The following is a 17,320-nucleotide window of genomic DNA, read 5'->3' on the forward strand; positions in this document are numbered from 1 at the left end:
ATCTTCGACCTAGTAGAGTTAAGAATTACCGATAAGTGCTTTGAAAGAGCATTTCTTTAGATCTAGCTAAAGTCGCGCTCGCTAATCATAGAAAGACAGATGGTATATAGTCAATTTACAAGAAACGCAATAGCGGCGACACATAAGTTTTATCTTCCTATTAAGCCTTGTTAGGGTTCTTGAAATGCCTCTTCAGTGGACGCCAGCTGTGCTCGTTGTATTGTTCCTGCACTTTCTGGCAGGTTTTGAGACCCCATTCGGATACGCCAACCATGAGACAGCTAAATAGATGGTCAGTATTCGAATCTTTCAATGTAGCTTATCAGTACATACCTCTCAAACATGAATGCCATGCTTCCATCGCCAACCTTCTGAGGTTTCAGCTCAGCATTGCTGGCACCCTCGAAAGCATCCGCGTCGGGACCATGAGCACTCATGACATTGTGTAAGCTGGCGCCCGCGGGCTGGAAACCGCCGCCCGTCTTCGCATCGTAATTGCCGCAGATCAGCCCCATGAATTCGGACATGGTGTTCCGGTGATACCACGGAGGACGGAAGGTGTTCTCTGCAACCAGCCAGCGAGGCGGGAAGATCACGAAATCCGCAATAGCGGTACCCGCATGGTCTGATGGTCCGGTAAGGACGGTGAAGATTGAGGGGTCGGGGTGATCAAAGGAAATGGAGCCGATGGTGTTGAAACGACCAAGGTCGTACTTGTAAGGGTAATAGTTGCCGTGCCAGGCGACGACGTCAAAGGGAGTGTGGTCCTGGCGTGCGGAAAAGAGGGTGTTGTTGAACTTGCTGTAAAGCCGCCACTCGGTCGGTTCTTCCTCATCCTCGAAAGACGCAACAGGGGCTTGGAAGTCGCGCGCATTGGCAAGACAGTTAGAACCGATGGGCCCCAGCTCCGGTAACTGGTAGTGGCCTTGGTAAAGTTCGCAAATGTATCCTCTTACAGGACCCGCTGGAAGGGTGACACGGTATCTGTACCACCGTCAGTCATCCATGCTATTGATGTTAGTGTGGCGGGACAAGAAATGACATACCTGACACCACGAGGAATCACGCAAATTTCCTTAGGGCGAACCATGAGACTTCCCAGCTCCGTCTGGATGTCCAACACACCATGCTGAGGGACAATCAGAAAGTCTCCATCAGCCGAGTAAAAGGCCTCCTTTCCCATATCCTTCCCAGCAGCATACAAGATAATACCCAGACCATGCTTTAACGTGGGGTCTCCGGCGCCAGCAACAAGATGCAGACCGTGGACCCAGTCCACCGTCTCATCCAAGTCAAATGGATCCCATCTCAGCTGGTTGGGGATATGATGTAGCTTGTGCGTCTCTGTGGTCATGCTGGTGTGATAGGAGTCGGCATCTTCGGCCTTGAAGTTCTCATGCGCAGCAGCAGGGAGGATTTTGTAGACCCAGGTCTGCTTGTTCTCATGCCTTGGAGCAGTAAAAGCGGTCCCAGACAGCTTCTCAGCGTAAAGTCCGTAGGGTGCCTTCTGAGGGGAGTTCTGCCCAACCGGGAGGGCGCCTTCGACGGCTTCCGTCCTAGAGGCTCAGTCAGCTCCGAGAATTCGACGCAAATGATTTTCGCCCATACTCATGATAGGAGTCGAAGCCAGTCTGGTACGAATAGGGATCGGGGTGAGAGAACTGTGTGACAGGCATGATGTCGGATATCTGCAAATTTACGGACACGTGAGAGGAAGGTACACTACGATCAGGTCCAGCTGAGAGGGACTAGCGGGCCTTCTTAAGAGCCGAATACTTCGTGAGCACGAAAATGCAAGAAGCCGTCAAGACCAGTTGCGGCCATCTTCACGGCATTCCCGTCCGCAAAGCTGATGAGGTGATGGGCCATCTAGACTGCGGGGGTGGGTAGAACAGCGGAATTGGTGACGGAGGGGAAGACGTCAACAACAGCCGGCGATAAGCGGGCGACGCGGGTTGTTTCCGCAGTGTCTCTCCATGGAGGGGATCAATAGGAGTCCCAGGTATGAGGGGCAGACAGAATTGAAAATGATTTGTTTTTAATATCGTTGGCTCGCTCTGGATAATCTTGAGCAAGGTCATTTGAAGATTCTTTGATCTCTTTGTTCTCCTCGTTGATACCCATTTTCTCTGCGCTACCGTCCTCATCATAATGGCTTCGTGGCTTCAGATTCCCAAGAACTCGCCCTTTTCTCTGGCGAATATTCCCTTTGGTATTATCTCCTCTGCAAAGGTCACATCTCCTGTGGCTGCAGTTGCGATCGGTGACTATGCGCTGAACCTGAGCATCTTCGCCTCGTCGGGCGGTTTCTCGCAGCTCCCCGTCATCCAGCCCCATCTCAGCGTATTCGGCCAGCCAACTCTGAACGCGTTTGCAGCGCTCGGCCGTCCCGTGCACCGTCAAGTGCGTGAATATATTCAAAGCATCTTCCGTGCCGATACGCCATTCCCTCAGATTCTCAAGGACAACTCCACCTTGCAGAAGGAGGCGCTTTTGCCCTTGTCAGAAGTGACAAACCATCTTCCCATGCACATTGGCGACTACACCGACTTCTACGCGGGGCTCAACCATGCTTACAACATTGGTGTGCTGTTTCGCGGTCCTGAGAACGCTCTGCAGCCCAATTACAAGCATCTCCCTGTTGGATATCACGGCCGTGCCTCTTCAGTCGTGACTTCAGGCACTCCTATCCGCCGTCCCAATGGCCAAATCCTAGCCAACCCCGCCGCTAACCCCAAGGTGCCGACCTTTTCCCCCTGCAAGAGATTGGATATCGAATTGGAGCTTGCCGCTTTTGTCAGCAAGAGTAATGAGCTGGGCCAGCCCGTTTCTATCGATGAGGCCGAGGACCATATCTTCGGCGTCGTATTGATGAACGACTGGTCGGCCCGTGATATTCAGGCTTGGGAGTACGTTCCTCTGGGGCCTTTCAACGCGAAAAACTTTGCCACCACGATCACACCCTGGGTGGTCTTACTCGATGCTTTGGAGCCCTTCCGCACGGCCGGTCTGGAGCCCGGCAACCGCGAATCGCTACTGCCCTACCTGCGCGAGAAGCGCGAACTTAATGCCTACGACATCCCTCTCGAGGTTGAAATCACGAACGCTGGTGGAAAGCCTACTTTGATCTCTCGCACCAACGCCAACAACCTGCTCTACTCGTTCCCTCAGATGCTGGCACACCACACCATCACAGGTTGCAACATGAACACCGGCGACCTGCTTGGCAGCGGTACCATTTCTGGCAAGGAGAATCAGACTCAGGGCAGTCTCCTCGAGCAGACCAACGGCAAGAACCCTCTGAAGCTGGCTGATGGCTCGGAGCGAATGTTCTTGGAGGATGGAGACACTGTCGTTCTGCGAGGCATGGCTGGTACGGAAGGAAACTACGTTGGCTTTGGCGACTGCGTTGGCACAATTCTTCCAGCCCTCAAGTTGGAGTTCTAAGCTGTACATACCAGGTCTTTTTCCTTTTTTTTTTTTTTTTTAACCCAAAAGGATGCTTCATGAGCTAGCTATGACTATGAAATAGACCTTTTCCTCATCTTGAGACCATCACAACTATCGAGTAGTCCAGCGCGCTAAAGAGTTGATATTCATTTCAAACGTGCACACAGAAGCTTTGTCCCAACATCTTAAACCACCCTATTGTCTCAAGACGAACTCACTCGAAACTCCTCCGGCGTATCAGGCTGCGTCCTCCAATGCGCCCTCTTCACCGCATCTTCCTCCTCCAACCGCTGTGCAACCCGATAGATCGTAGGAAACTCCTCCACCTTCACCCCCGCCCTCTCAGCACCCCACACCGCAGGAAGCAGACACACATCCGCCATGGTAATGCTATCACCCACGCTGAAAAGCCCCGCACTCTTCGCCGCGATGGCCTCGTACGCGCGGAAGCCATCCTCGATCAGATCCTTCGACCACGCGGCCCGGTCCACGCCGAATGGCGCCACCCGCTTCAGAATCCGGAGATTAGTCACAGGTTGGACATCGCAGGACATGATGTCTACCAGGGTGCGGACGACTGCGCGGGCCTCGGGGTTGGATGCTGGTGGGAGGAGGGCGTGGGATGAGGCTGGGGTGATTTCTTCGAGGTACTCGAGTGCTGCGAGGGATTGCGTGATGGTCACGGGGTCTTTGGAGTGGTGTTCCACGATCAGGGTGGGAACTGTGCCGGAGGGATTGAGCGCGATGTTGTCTGTGGAAGATTGCTCGCCTTTGAGGAGGTTGACGGCTATTGGGGTGTAAGGGATGCATTTGAGGTTGAGGGCGATGCGGAGTCTGGCTGAGCAGGAGGAGCGGAAATAGGTGTATAGGGTGACTTTGGGGGGTGTTGAGTCTGCCATGGTGACTGTTGATGCAAAAGATAATGTTAACTTGGATTATGAGAGAGTACCACTCGGGTAGGTCAAAGGCAATGAGCTTTACATGTAGGTTTCCTGATCGTTTACATGCGGAGGTGTGGACGTTACGTGGGGTATAAACAACGGTATTCTACGCATATGCTTTACATAAGACACGCTTCCTTTGTATATCCCTCTTTGTGTCCTCTGACGAGATGAACACGGTTGATTGCTCCGATAATGGTCTTGGTGTTGCATAAAATAGCCTCCCCAAACGGAATACTTCCGCTGCTACAGACATCCGAAACTGGGCGCTCGAATTTCCGCGCATTTCCGAGGTTATTCGACATGTGGCCTTAGCTCTATCCGGAGAGAAACAGTAACGTAGATCCATTGGAGATGCTGAGCTATTGAGAAAGGGGACTCTCTCGGCATCTCACTCGGTAGCACTAGCACTGCTTTGTATGACAAGGACATCCTCGAAATGGAGATGGTTCCGCTAGCAAATGTTCCCACTATAAAGTTACTCAGACATGCACTCGTGGAGTATACACGGCTACAAAGTCTTGAGTCTTTCTGTTCTTGAAATATATCAATATATCATTCTAAAATTAACTCAGGCCATGCGTAAATGCATAATCAAGGACTAGAGGTACAGGAATCAGGTAGATATGCCTCGGAAAACTCAGGTAGTGGCAGTGCCGTGTGAAAAGTGGCCCACAGCAAAGTAAAATCACCTGAATATGCGTAAAAATAAGCTTGAGGTGCCTGTGTCAGTCTTCAATTCTGCTTTGGGAACAATAATCTCATCCTAGAGATTGCATCATCGTTGATGGTTGTTTGTTTGAAGAAGATGCACTGCCGGATATTTCATTGCTCCGTGGGCGGAAATTGACGGCTACTTCAAAATTCCCGCATTCTGTTCCTTTTCCCATCTCGATGCAATGTCCCATTTCCAGCTTACCCAATCCGAAGGCCCAGTTTTCAAAGCTCCCTACCGCGCGTTCCTAGCAGTATTGTCTACCGCATTATGAATTGACTTAATTACCATGATGTGATTGGTCACACTAATAAGCTGGTACTACCTAGTCATGGAGATCCGGAGGCCCTCCCAACACGGAAACCATCCCGACCGAACGTATCAACGGACCTACAAGGCCTGTATATCCTGCCGGCAACGGAAGGCCAAGTGTGATCTGGGGACGGGTCCGGATGGACTTCCTCTTGGTCCTCCTTGTGCGAAATGTCGCAGAGAACAGAAGCCGTGTCTGTTCGACGAGAAGAGGGCCTGGGAGCGGGTGAAGAAGCGAGGTTAGTAGTGGCCCAGGTCCATCATGCAGATTACATTTCTATGAGGTGTCTCGATGTTCCAGGATCAAACTCACAGCGAAGGTACAGGGCGATCAGAAGATGAAGCTGCATCTCCTTCAAGGACGCAGCTCAGGCTGACCAGCGTTGCCCCACACAACATAGTTGCTACAGGTGAAGAGGCCGTGCCAGCGCCTGTTCAGGGCCCTAGTCCTGTCAGCCATGGCGCCAGTCGTGCAGATGCGGCAGACAGCTCACACCAGTCATACGATAATGATGCCCGATCAAACAGGACTCAATCTACATCGAATCTGGCCAACTCAATGATGCGCACTGTCGTTTCCAGTGGAAATGATGCCCTCAACATTCTTTTTGAGGCCGCCAACGCACAAAGTCAGGAAGACAGTATGATAGAGTCGGACTCTTTGCCTGAAAATGAGCAGCATCGAGCAGGTCATCCCGCCACTTCTGAAGGTTCCTCGAAGCAAATAGAACTCACGGTTCCCCCAGAAGTGCTGAAAAAAGCCATGCGCCCGGTCGAGCTCTCACACGTATCGAAGGACGTTTTGAGTGTCTGGGAGGCATGTCGATTCGTTAGGATGGGATGGTTCAGTGCTAGGGAAGCTGTGACGTTTATTGATCTGTTCGTAACCCTTGTACAAACTCAATGTAGACTTCTGCTGACGATAGAATGGTCATAGCTTTTTCAAAAACATGTCTATACTATCTCCAGTACTGACAGACTTCTATGCCGATCATAAGAACCACCGTTGGTTGATCGCACACGACCCTGTCCTCTGCTGTACAATCCTGATGATATCGTCCCGATACCATGTACTCCCTGGTGCTGGCGGCCAGTCGCGGAATTTCTTTATTCATCACAGACTCTGGCAACACTGCCAGCAGCTGGTGACGAGACTCATCTTTGGGCAAGAGCTTTCTTCGCAGCCAAAGATTCGAAACATAGGCACAATAGAAGCGCTCCTGCTCATGTCTGACTGGCATCCACGCTCACTCCACTTTCCTCCAGAAAGTGATGGATGGGATGCCGATCTGGTTACCATGGATCTGGAGACCACAGAATACGGAGATGACGGCAGCAACTCATCAGCAAAGCGATGGGCAAAAGACATGAGTGAGCCTGCTAAAAGATCTGACCAGATGTCGTGGATGCTTCTGGGGTCCGCATTATCTCTCGCGCATGAGTTGGGCATCTACGAGACCGGAGATAAAGCACGCGATGCTTTTGTCGCCTACGAACGGTTCATGACAAAGGATCAGATGCGCCTGCGACGGCAGCGGGCACAACGGTTGTTGTACGTATATATCAATCAGTTAGCGTGGCGGATAGGATGCGTATCGCTCATGCCGCAAGGCTTGAGCCATTCAATTCTCAATCGACAGACATCTAGAGAATTAAGCCAATATGGGGAAGAATGGCTCACATTCATGGACTCATGGATGGACCTGACGAAACTCGCCAAATCTGTCACGGACATGTTCTTTCCATCTGTTGCTTTCGCACGACAGCAGCTTCAGAGTGGACGATATATTGACCTCCTGGACCATTTCCGTCCACTACTTGACAAGTGGAAGGAGAGATATCTCCAGCCGCAATGTAAGTTGTCATACATCCAGATGAGGCTTTTTTTTTCTTGGTTTCGTGAAGACAGCTGACTTCAACTGAAGTGCATGACAAACCCTTCTATGACGATATCTTCATCGAATACCACTTTGTCCGCGTATATACACACTCTGTTGGAATGCAGGCTGTAGTTGAACGTGCGATCGCAGATGGAAACGCAGATGAGGAAGAAGTTCGTCCCATGAACATCGACCCAATTGACTATGAATACATCCAAGAAGTCATAGATGGATGCTGCCAGATACTGGAGAAGGTCACGCAGCTTGCTGACATCGGGGCACTACGGTTCTCACCAGTTCGCATATTCGTCAGGATTACAAGCGCATCCATATTCTTGATGAAAGCACTCAGCTTGGGAACGCGTCAAGCAAAGCTCCGTGAGTCGCTGGATGTCCTAGAAAGAACAATACAAGCGTTGAGATCAAATGCCTTGGATGACATCCACCTAAGCACACGCTACGCTACTTTGCTGGAGACTCATGTATCGCGCTTGCGACGAAATTTAGTCGCCTCATGTAAGAGTCTCAAAAGACGGCGTGGGTCAACGACACGGCACTCGATGGTGCCTCCATCATACGCAAGTGCCACAAGTGACGAGAATGCCCCGCTGATAATGAATGCTCCAGTTCCCCAGAATATGTCAGATATGGGGTTTACACCGTCATTGAATGACATCGCTGCTGATGACTGGCTGTCGCTTCCATTCGACCCATCCATGGCGCCGTTCAGCATTAGCAGCGGGGGGCAATTCCCAGCATATGAAGGGGGCGCCTTGAATTTCATATGGAATCTACCTTCTTAAACGTTCTTACTACTGACATCCTTGTACATATTCTCTTGTTGATCTTATACCCCAATTGCTGGTAGATACCTTTCTATGAGAATTCGGATAATCGGAGATGCCAAATTAAGGGATCTTGCTGTGATGAAAACTTTCTCTGCTAGCAACACCCCTGCATGATTAAACAAACTGAGTTCATCATTTGCCGCAGGTGTGAAAACCTTGACGCAAAAAGCACGTAGAAAATAAGACGGAGTGGCAAAGCCAGTTAGCAATTTTCCTTTTGCAGCAGTCGGGCTGCCCCGGGTTATCTGCACGTGACCGTCCTCCCAGTCCGAAAAGTCACGTTTTCCTGCGAAAAAAAGCCTAAAGAACCTGTTGCGCTCCGCAAACCTTCTCCATTGTCCACTTTTCGTCCCCGGCCATATAAGCAGCTCTTCAACTGCTGTTTCCACTATCTTGAAGCAATATTGAACTGTTTTATATTGCTGTCGACATATACAGTCTATCAATCGTCCCCCACCACGACTCCCTCCGAACAGTCGACGGCGGCTTTTGACGCTTCACCGGACCATCGAGATTACTCCGTTAAAAGTGATCTATTGAGACGTCTGGCTACTTGACACTCTCGATTTTTAACCTTTTCCTTTTACTGTCTTCTATTTCCTTACTTTCTATTTCACAATGGATCACTCGAGAGATCCCTGTCCCTGGGTCGCCCTGAGCGATTTCGGTGGTGCTTTCTGCATGGGTGTACGTCCACACTGCTGTTAACTCAATTACTCCATCGCGAAGACGTGAAAACTAATTCGATTCGTTGACTTAGGCTATCGGTGGTGCGGTTTGGCACGGTGTGAAGGGTTTCAGAAACAGCCCCTACGGCGAGCGACGGATAGGTGCCATCACAGCCATCAAGGCTCGAGCGCCCGTCCTCGGTGGTAACTTTGGTGTCTGGGGTGGTCTGTTCTCGACGTTCGATTGCGCGATTAAGGGTATCCGGAAGAAGGAGGATCCTTACAATGCTAGTACGTTAACTTCCTCATTGTACATGACGACACTTGGAATGACGTGTTCTAACCAACTTCTTCTCTGCAGTCATTGCTGGTTTCTTCACTGGTGGCGCTCTGGCTGTTCGTGGTGGTGTCAAGGCTGCCAGGAACTCTGCCATCATGTGCGCTGTTTTCCTGGCCGTCATTGAGGGTGTTGGTATTGGGTTCCAGAGGATGATGGCGGACAACACAAAACTAGAGGTATGGAGTCTCTCATTTGCTTTTTGTTACGATTGTGGCTGACTTCGACGATTAATAGCTCCCTCCCCCTCCTCCGTCTGGCGAAAAGGCTATCGCATAAATCACCTAATGTCTTACCATCGCAGCTACAATTCTTCCTCCGCTGTGAGCCGAATTCCCATCTATGTCCTATATTATTACGTATCTCTCTTCTCAGGTGTTGGGTCTGGTCATTTCATCTTCAACGAGGCATGGCATAGAGGTTTTTTGCTTTCATATTGTGCTTCTAGTCCAACTTTTGACTGTCTCTGAGCACTGGATTTGCCGGCGATGATGGGTTGTACGCTTCTGCAATCCTTGTGTTTTCTATTGCTTAGCTCGGAGGCGAAAAGAAGAGCTCTCTGCACAGGTCCCTGGGATTTGTTGGGCACATCCACTTCTTGTACATTAACATGCAGATAAACAGGTCTAATCTGACTTCTCAGCACACATTGATTGTCCTATCTTCTCTTTTGCGGCTGGCGTGGCCAGAATCCCTCAGGTTTGGAGATGGCGGAGGGAATCTTACTTTGCAGAGGGGTAAGGCAGGCTACGGTGTTCGGCCGCCGATCAGCGCATGACACAACAACCTCATCATCCCGATTGCAGATTCTCTCAATCAAACTCAATCTGGTTGGTGAAGTTTCTTATTTGTCTAATTGACTATTTCAGCATCTTTGCATCGTGGTGTTTACTACCTGAAGCTACCTAGATTCGTCAAGCAGCCAGGTTCAATCAACCCCTCTCATGAGCGTTCGTCCAGCAAAACAAGAAACAATGTCCGACTCCATCCCAGCGAGCTTCAAGCCTGCCCTCATTATCCACGGCGGCGCAGGCAATATCCAACGTTCGAGACTTCCTCCGGACCTCTACGCTCAATACCATGCGTCCCTCCTCTCCTACCTCCGCTCAACGAAAGACCTCCTGAACAGCGGCGCCAGCGCCCTAGACGCAGCCGTCCACGCCGTCTCATTGCTGGAAGACGACGAGCTCTTCAACTGCGGACGCGGCAGCGTGTTCACCTCGGCAGGGACAATCGAAATGGAAGCCTCCGTGATGGTCACAACCGTCAACAAGACCACCGACGAGATAGCCGGCTCCATCAAACGAGGCGTGGGCGTGATGGGGCTAAGAAACGTCCGGCACCCGATCCAGCTCGCCAGGGAATGTCTCCTCCGAACAGGCCACGACGCCAACGGCAACCCGAACGGCGACGGCGGGAACGTGCACTCGCAGCTCATGGCGCCGTACGTGGAGGAACTCGCTCGTGCGTGGGGGCTGGAGTTCAAACCGGACAGGTGGTTCTGGACCAAGAGGCGGTGGGAGGAACATCGGCGCGGGCTGAATGGGGAGGCGGAGCCCGTCTCCATGAGCCAGGGGACGGTCGGGTGTGTGTGTCTCGATCGGTGGGGGAATCTGGTTGTTGCGACGAGTACGGGCGGGCTGACGAATAAGCTTCCGGGGCGGATTGGGGATACACCGACGCTCGGGGCGGGGTTTTGGGCTGAGGCGTGGGAGGAGGTGTTGCCCGAGGCCGAGGGTATGGGTATGGTATACCGGTCCTCAATGTCGGACCCGCGCGATGCGGAGGATGCTTCTTCGGGAACTGCAGCCATTAAGCGGATGGTAGCCGAGTGCATCCCGCCGGTGGTGAACAGGTTGCTGTGGCCGGATACGCGCTTACGCAGTCTAGAGCACAGCTCCGAGAAACAGGCACTCCTTGAGCAGGAAGGTTTGCCGCGGCGTGTCAAACGACGAGCCGTTGCGCTGTCAGGGACCGGAAACGGGGACTCCTTCCTGCGCGTTGCGGCGGCTCGCACCGCTTGTGCTATGCTTCGATACTCCCAGGCATCGGTTCCTCGTTCTCTCGCGGACGCCGTTAGTGCGGTTGCCGGCCCTGATGGAGAACTTCAGCGTTCCGCGGGCCGCCGATGGGGCAAGACTGGGGAAGGTGAGGCGGGAATCATTGGGATCGAGGCCGAGACTGTTTTGGATGCTACTGGTGCCGGTCTGCACGCAGAGCAGCAGAAGAGCCTGAGTCGGGGGAAGGTGGTGTTTGATTTCAACTGCGGAGGGATGTGGCGAGCATGGGTGGAGGAAGATGCTACTGGGAAGGATGTTGAGAGGGTAATGGTTTTCAGGGAGGAATACCAGTAGCTGTTGATATAATGCTCGCCATCCCTAGACTTATCTAGCTGAAAGTACCTGCAGCTGCGATCTGTGCAAGCGACGAGACATGTAATCAGCACAGTATGCGCCTTACCACCCCTCCAACGGGGTAAACCTAGCCAGCACACCATCCTTTGGAGCAACCGTGGCCGACAGTCTCACTTCAAGCTTCGCATCCGGGTCCTTCAACTCCATCTGGAACCGTCCCACAATAGCCGCAACAAGACAGGCCAACTCAGCCTTTGCAAACCCCTGGCCGATACAACTCCGCGGGCCATGCAAAAAGGTCAAAAACGAGTAATTACTACTGGCACCGCCGGTATTCGCTCGCCCGGGACCCAACCACCGCTCAACATTAAACTGGTCCGCGTCAGGACCCCACAATGCCTTGCTGTGGTTGATGACTTCCGGAGAGACGAGTATCCTCGTGCCCTTGGGGATAGGGTATCCGAGAAGTGTAGTGTCTTTGGCTGCGTCGCGCACGGTGCCTGGAACAGAAGGGTGGAAGCGGAAGACCTCGTTGCAGAAGGCGTTGAGGTAAGGGAGGGAGTCGAGCGTGGCTGCGGAGAGGGGCTCGGGGTGCTCCGGTGAGATGGGGGGAAGGTGGGCACGTACTTCCTCGCGGAGGCGCGTCTGCACGTCCGGATGCTTGCACAGGGCGTACACTGACCACTGGAGCGCTGTGGAGGTGGTTTCGTGGCCGGCGGCGAGGAAGGTCATCATTTGATCTACGAGTTCTTCTTCGGTGAAGGCGCCGCTTTCCAGGGCCACGGAGATGATGTCCGTCCCGGTTTCGGCGGATGCTTGGCTCTTCATCTTTGCTTCCTTTTTGCGGATCATTTGGCGGGCCACGTCGCGGATGTAGAGAGAGCTTTCGCGAATCTCGCGGTTTCGCTTCAGTGGGAGGCTTTGCACGACTCCGACGCTCCCGAATAGGACGCCAAAGACAAAAATGATACGCATTGCGAGCGGCGGCTCTGCGAGGAGCCGCCGGTAGTGCTTGGTCAGTTCGTTGTTAGAATCGTGGAGAGAACCAAAGTCATGGTCCATTCCTGCAACACCGATGATGTCTAGCGTTGCTCTGCTGGCCCATTCGCTCACGCGAACAATATTGTCTTTGGCGTCTGCTCGGTTATGAAGGTCTTTTTCGATCAGCTTGACCATTTCGATGCTCTTGGACCAGAAAGTGGGGTAGAGGTTCTTTATGTGGCGGTATGAGAAAGCCGGCATAAGATTCTTTCGTTGCTTCTGCATGATGCAGCTCCATGAGTCGGGATTCACGTTCAGACCAGCAAAGACCGCTCACCTTATGCTCGTCTCCCTCGACGAGTAGCACGCCATGCTTCCCTGTGACGCGGGCAAGGCTTTGCCTTACCATCTGAGGCTTAGGAAACCCGTATACCTGGGTGACAAGGAGCTCACTTAGGGCTTTAGGGTTCGTTAGCAATACACGTTCGAGATTGCCAACAATATAGTAACGAATTAATCCGTTGTTGGGCACTTTGTAAGCCCATTCGATCATCTCTTCGAAAGGCGATTCGATGAGATATGAGCTCGTATTTCCAGTGAGCCATGACCATTTCTGTTATTATAGGTTTAGAACCTGCTCAGTCCGTGCAATAAAGATTCTTACCGGAGGTGTGGGAATGTGTTTTATAGGTGTGAAAAATTTAGGGTACAGGACGAGGGCATAGATGATCCTGAACGAAGTAACAGCCAGAGACAGCACGACGAATGTCGCCGTTGGTGAGTCAAGGATCGTATATTGAGGTCTCATGTAGACGGAGGCTGCAATGGCAAGGTAAACTACCGGCCATGGGATCTTGATCGTCATCTTGAATAGGCGACGGAGAGACCTTATGAGAACCTGGCTGAAAGAGTTGAACTCAATTGCTCAAATGAAGACATGCCAGCCTGGGCTGTTTGTGAGTATCGAATATCGATATAAGTATACTGCTGCCTGATTTGGGATTAATTCAGGATGTCTTAAGAGGTGGCTAGGTCTCTACCATGTAAAGCTCACCCGGGAAGCTTATGCCCTTGTGTTGGAGATGCCAAAATCTCAGCTAATGGAAAGACTAAGACTCTTGGTCGCTATTCGCAAGACTGAGAATGAGTAGCTCTCAACTGGAGGCTTCAGAAGTTTGAAATAGCAGATCGTCGAGGGTGGGTCCGATAAACTGCATGTCATCCCTGGCTTTTAGACACAGATATCAAGCAGCCTATTGACTTAGTTTGATTCTGACTCTTTTGCAATGTTGTAATGACGGAGTGGGGAGGGCAACAGTAGGAGCATAGTCGGATGAATCGATCTATCCGACGTGATCATCGTCATCGGGGTGGGCCAACCTGGCTTAATGGACACGGAATGCGACGAATGACTGTCATCATTTAGGCAGCAAATTCGATTGGAGTACTCCGTAGGCTTTCACTAGATCACCTCGCTTGTGAGCTTGACACCTTGGCAATCCAGATTGTCATATTGTTATTGCACCTTGATGGATGAGTTATGAAGAAGCATAAAACCAGCGCGATTCATTCGCACGATGTTGACGCAGGCACGTGATTCTATCTTAAAAAAGTCCGTCCATCAACTTCACCATCCATCTTCTCAAAACGGCAGAGATGGGTCTCTTCTACTGCTAGCTCATAAATGTGCAATAAGCACTGATAATCATCGCTCGAGTAATACACCTACGCCGTTACACAAATGACGGCCCTCGGAGCGAAAAGCCATCTCGCGCCGCAGCTCACCCTGCTCCAAAGACTCCAACTACTCACAAGGGTTCTCATCTCCCTGCCCCGTCTCATCTTCAGGATCACCCGGGATCTCCTCTTCAACCGCGACTCCGCTTCATTCAGCACAATCTGGATGAGAAACACCGCCCGCGTAGCTGACTCGCTCCCGCTCCCTCAAGCACGCGCTCTCCAACGCCCATCAGGAAGCACCATCGCCTCACTCTGTAAAGCCTACAGTCTCCGCCATGAGACCATCGAACTAGACGCAGGCAGCGCCTTCCCCCGCGCAACCCTGCACTTCATCGACTGTGACCCCACCGCGCGCAGCCCCAGCGGCAATGTGCTGCTTTATTTCCACGGCGGGGGGTACATCACCCCCCTATCCACCGGCCACTTCAAGTTCGCGCGCGCAGCCGCACAAAGACTAACCGCGAAATGCGTCCTGCTCGAGTACACCCTCGCGCCGGAACTCAAGTACCCGGGCCAACTGGCGCAGGCGGCCGCCGCGCTGCGGTACTTGCTGCAGGACCATGATGCCGCGGAGGTAACGATAGCGGGCGACTCGGCGGGCGGGAACCTTGCGCTGGGCGTGCTGGCGCATCTGCGGGACCCGCATCCGCTGGTTCGGCCTGTTTTAGAGGGGGATCTGCAGCAGCAGCAGGAGCAGAAGCTCCGCGCGGTGCTCTGTATCAGTCCGCGCTGTGCGAATACGTGCGATGCTGAGAGCTATACGTATAATGCTTCTAAGGATATTGTTAGTAAGGCGCTGATGGAGGTGTTCAATTCGCACTGGGAGCCTGCGAAGGAGGAGGTGTGGGCGACGCCGCTGACTGGGACGAAGGAGTTTTGGGGGTCTGTTCCTGCTAAGAAGGTTTTGCTCCTCGCGGGTACGGACGAGGTTTATGTGGATGATATCCGGCAGTTTGGGGAGTTGCTCGGTTCGTCGAGTCAGGCTGCTGGCACTGAGCTTGTTCTGTGTGCTGAAGAGACACATGCGCAGGCTATTCGTGACATAGCCGTGGGTAATTGGGATGGTGTCATGCTAAAGGTTGCTCTCAACTGGCTACAGAATCTGGGGAAGCTAAATGACCCGGGATTACTGCTGCCACCGAATTCGAAAGGAGTTTGCGCGGTATGGAACGACACTATCATCAGTTATGACAGATTATGACACACGGCATGCCGGTTGATGGTTCAGGATGATCATTCATTCTTTTGTATTCCGTTACACGTCAAGTGCTAAATAGATGTATAATATAAAACAAGATACCCGAAAAGACCCAAGGCCGCAAGCAGCCCATCCTAAATTATGCTCAAACACATGCTTTACATCTTCTCGCCGTTGGCCTGCTTCATCTGGCCGTACTTCTTCAGACGGATAGCGGACACGCCAATGAAGCCAGTGGTCTCGGTGGGAGCAAAGTCACCGATCTCGTCCATGCTGGACTCGGACATGTCGTACAGCTTCTCGGTCTCGGAGGAACGGCCGAGAATGGAGACGCTGCCCTTGTAGGCGCGGCAACGGACCTGTCCGTTGACGGTCTTCTGGGAAGCAGTGATGGAAGCCTCGAGGAACTCACGCTCGGGGGAGAAGTAGAGACCGTTGTAGAGGAGCTGAGGTGCTGTTAGTAGTCCACCCTACAAGTAACTCGGCCTGGCAAAAACAAACCTTGGAGTAGTTGAAGGTGACGAACTGGTCCCGCAGAGCACGGACCTCACGGTCTAGAACCAGACCTTCCAGATCACTGTGGTCGGATTAGAGACAGCCAGAAAAGACAGATCGAGGAAACTCACATGTGAGCAGCGCGCAGGCAGGTGAGACCAGGGGTCTCGTAGCAACCACGAGACTTGATACCGATGAAACGGTTCTCAACAATGTCGATACGACCAACACCGTTGCGGCGAGCAATAGCGTTGGCGGTCAGGAAAAGGTCGACAGCGTCGGTAGCGACCTTCTTCTGGCCACCCTCAGTGTATTCCAGCTTGACGGGAATGCCCTTCTCGAAGTGGACGGTGAAATCCTCGGGCTGGTCAGGGGCGGTGAGAGGGTCTTGGGTGAGCTTCCACATGTCGGCGGGGGGAGTGACGTCGGGGTCCTCGAGGATACCGGCCTCGTAGGAGCAGTGGGCCAGGTTCTCGTCCATAGACCAGGGCTTGGACTTGGTGGAGGTCACGGGAATGCCCTTCTCGGCGGCGTAGGAGAGCAAGTCGTTGCGACCGGCGAAGCGGTTGTAGAAAGCAGGGTCACGCCAGGGGGCAATGACCTTGATATCGGGCTGAAGGGCGTAGAAGGCAAGCTCGAAACGGACCTGGTCGTTACCCTTGCCGGTGCAACCGTGGGAAACAGCGAAGCATCCTTCCCTCTGTCGATACTTGTCAATGTGTGATTCTACTATAGTAAATCAGGAGAGAGAACCGACCTTGGCGACCTCGATTTGAGCACGAGCAATGACGGGACGGGCCAGAGAAGTTCCTTCAGAGAAGATTAACATCGACACCTTTTTTTTTGGTGGGGGACTGATCACATACCCAGAAGGTAGACGTTCTCGTAGATAGCGTTGCAGGCAATGGCGGGGAAGCAGAGCTGCTCAATGAACTCCCCTAATTACCATTAGATTCCATTGTAAACACCCAGGCAAATCTCTCGAATATACATACGGCGGAGGTCGGCAATCTCGCACTTGACGGCACCGAGCTTCAGAGCCTTCTCCCGGATAGCGTCAAAGTCCTCTAGACGAGCGATGAGTCAGAACCTCACAAGATCATACCAATTCGAATCTCGCATTGATGAATTACCTTCCTGGCCAACATCGGCAGCTATGGGAAAAGTCAGTCATGCTCTCCACATTGTCCAAAGTCCGAATCCGCTTACTGAAAGCAACAACCTCGTAGCCCTCGTCAATGAGCCATTTCACTGGAATCAGCGGTCAGCACGGGCCCAAAACACTCCTGGTGAAAGTGTGGGGCAATTACAGATGACACTGGTGTCGAGACCACCGCTGAAGGCGACGCAGACCTTTCCTTTCGACATGGTTGGTATGTGTGATGTAGCAATTGATGGGGA

At 52.4% G+C, this 17,320-nt stretch overlaps 9 protein-coding genes across 9 annotated transcripts; 5 read left to right on the plus strand and 4 right to left on the minus strand.

Annotated features, from left to right (window-relative positions):
* Positions 1 to 160: 160 nt before the first annotated feature.
* hmgA (putative homogentisate 1,2-dioxygenase (HmgA)) lies at positions 161 to 1,676 on the minus strand (the record flags this gene model as incomplete). Its single annotated transcript, XM_001260053.1, has 4 exons — positions 161 to 281; positions 334 to 984; positions 1,047 to 1,556; positions 1,609 to 1,676. The coding sequence occupies 4 exons, from the start codon at positions 1,674 to 1,676 to the stop codon at positions 161 to 163; spliced, it is 1,350 nt and encodes a 449-aa protein (XP_001260054.1).
* Positions 1,677 to 2,151: 475 nt separating this feature from the next.
* fahA (fumarylacetoacetate hydrolase FahA) lies at positions 2,152 to 3,447 on the plus strand (the record flags this gene model as incomplete). Its single annotated transcript, XM_001260054.1, has 1 exon — positions 2,152 to 3,447. The coding sequence occupies one exon, from the start codon at positions 2,152 to 2,154 to the stop codon at positions 3,445 to 3,447; it is 1,296 nt and encodes a 431-aa protein (XP_001260055.1).
* A 206-nt stretch (positions 3,448 to 3,653) lies between these two features.
* maiA (maleylacetoacetate isomerase MaiA) lies at positions 3,654 to 4,349 on the minus strand (the record flags this gene model as incomplete). The annotated part of the gene is made up of 1 exon (XM_001260055.1): positions 3,654 to 4,349. One exon carries the CDS (start codon positions 4,347 to 4,349, stop codon positions 3,654 to 3,656), a length of 696 nt encoding a protein of 231 aa, XP_001260056.1.
* A 1,088-nt stretch (positions 4,350 to 5,437) lies between these two features.
* NFIA_081040 (putative C6 transcription factor) lies at positions 5,438 to 8,101 on the plus strand (the record flags this gene model as incomplete). The annotated part of the gene is made up of 4 exons (XM_001260056.1): positions 5,438 to 5,657; positions 5,745 to 6,297; positions 6,356 to 7,272; positions 7,344 to 8,101. 4 exons carry the CDS (start codon positions 5,438 to 5,440, stop codon positions 8,099 to 8,101), a joined length of 2,448 nt encoding a protein of 815 aa, XP_001260057.1.
* A 663-nt stretch (positions 8,102 to 8,764) lies between these two features.
* NFIA_081050 (protein transporter TIM17) lies at positions 8,765 to 9,430 on the plus strand (the record flags this gene model as incomplete). The annotated part of the gene is made up of 4 exons (XM_001260057.1): positions 8,765 to 8,833; positions 8,907 to 9,105; positions 9,176 to 9,330; positions 9,389 to 9,430. The coding sequence occupies 4 exons, from the start codon at positions 8,765 to 8,767 to the stop codon at positions 9,428 to 9,430; spliced, it is 465 nt and encodes a 154-aa protein (XP_001260058.1).
* Positions 9,431 to 10,125: 695 nt separating this feature from the next.
* On the plus strand, positions 10,126 to 11,505 carry NFIA_081060 (isoaspartyl peptidase/L-asparaginase; the record flags this gene model as incomplete). The annotated part of the gene is made up of 1 exon (XM_001260058.1): positions 10,126 to 11,505. The coding sequence occupies one exon, from the start codon at positions 10,126 to 10,128 to the stop codon at positions 11,503 to 11,505; it is 1,380 nt and encodes a 459-aa protein (XP_001260059.1).
* A 102-nt stretch (positions 11,506 to 11,607) lies between these two features.
* Positions 11,608 to 13,351, minus strand: NFIA_081070 (cytochrome P450; the record flags this gene model as incomplete). Its single annotated transcript, XM_001260059.1, has 3 exons — positions 11,608 to 12,717; positions 12,824 to 13,099; positions 13,151 to 13,351. The coding sequence occupies 3 exons, from the start codon at positions 13,349 to 13,351 to the stop codon at positions 11,608 to 11,610; spliced, it is 1,587 nt and encodes a 528-aa protein (XP_001260060.1).
* An 876-nt stretch (positions 13,352 to 14,227) lies between these two features.
* Positions 14,228 to 15,427, plus strand: NFIA_081080 (putative lipase/esterase; the record flags this gene model as incomplete). Its single annotated transcript, XM_001260060.1, has 1 exon — positions 14,228 to 15,427. One exon carries the CDS (start codon positions 14,228 to 14,230, stop codon positions 15,425 to 15,427), a length of 1,200 nt encoding a protein of 399 aa, XP_001260061.1.
* Positions 15,428 to 15,582: 155 nt separating this feature from the next.
* Positions 15,583 to 17,287, minus strand: NFIA_081090 (argininosuccinate synthase; the record flags this gene model as incomplete). Its single annotated transcript, XM_001260061.1, has 9 exons — positions 15,583 to 15,870; positions 15,926 to 16,001; positions 16,051 to 16,619; positions 16,677 to 16,729; positions 16,786 to 16,857; positions 16,915 to 16,986; positions 17,053 to 17,073; positions 17,129 to 17,170; positions 17,230 to 17,287. The coding sequence occupies 9 exons, from the start codon at positions 17,285 to 17,287 to the stop codon at positions 15,583 to 15,585; spliced, it is 1,251 nt and encodes a 416-aa protein (XP_001260062.1).
* Positions 17,288 to 17,320: the final 33 nt, after the last annotated feature.

This window comes from Aspergillus fischeri, genomic scaffold (assembly GCF_000149645.3).
Source record: "Aspergillus fischeri NRRL 181 1099437636264 genomic scaffold, whole genome shotgun sequence".
NCBI lineage: Eukaryota > Fungi > Ascomycota > Eurotiomycetes > Eurotiales > Aspergillaceae > Aspergillus > Aspergillus fischeri.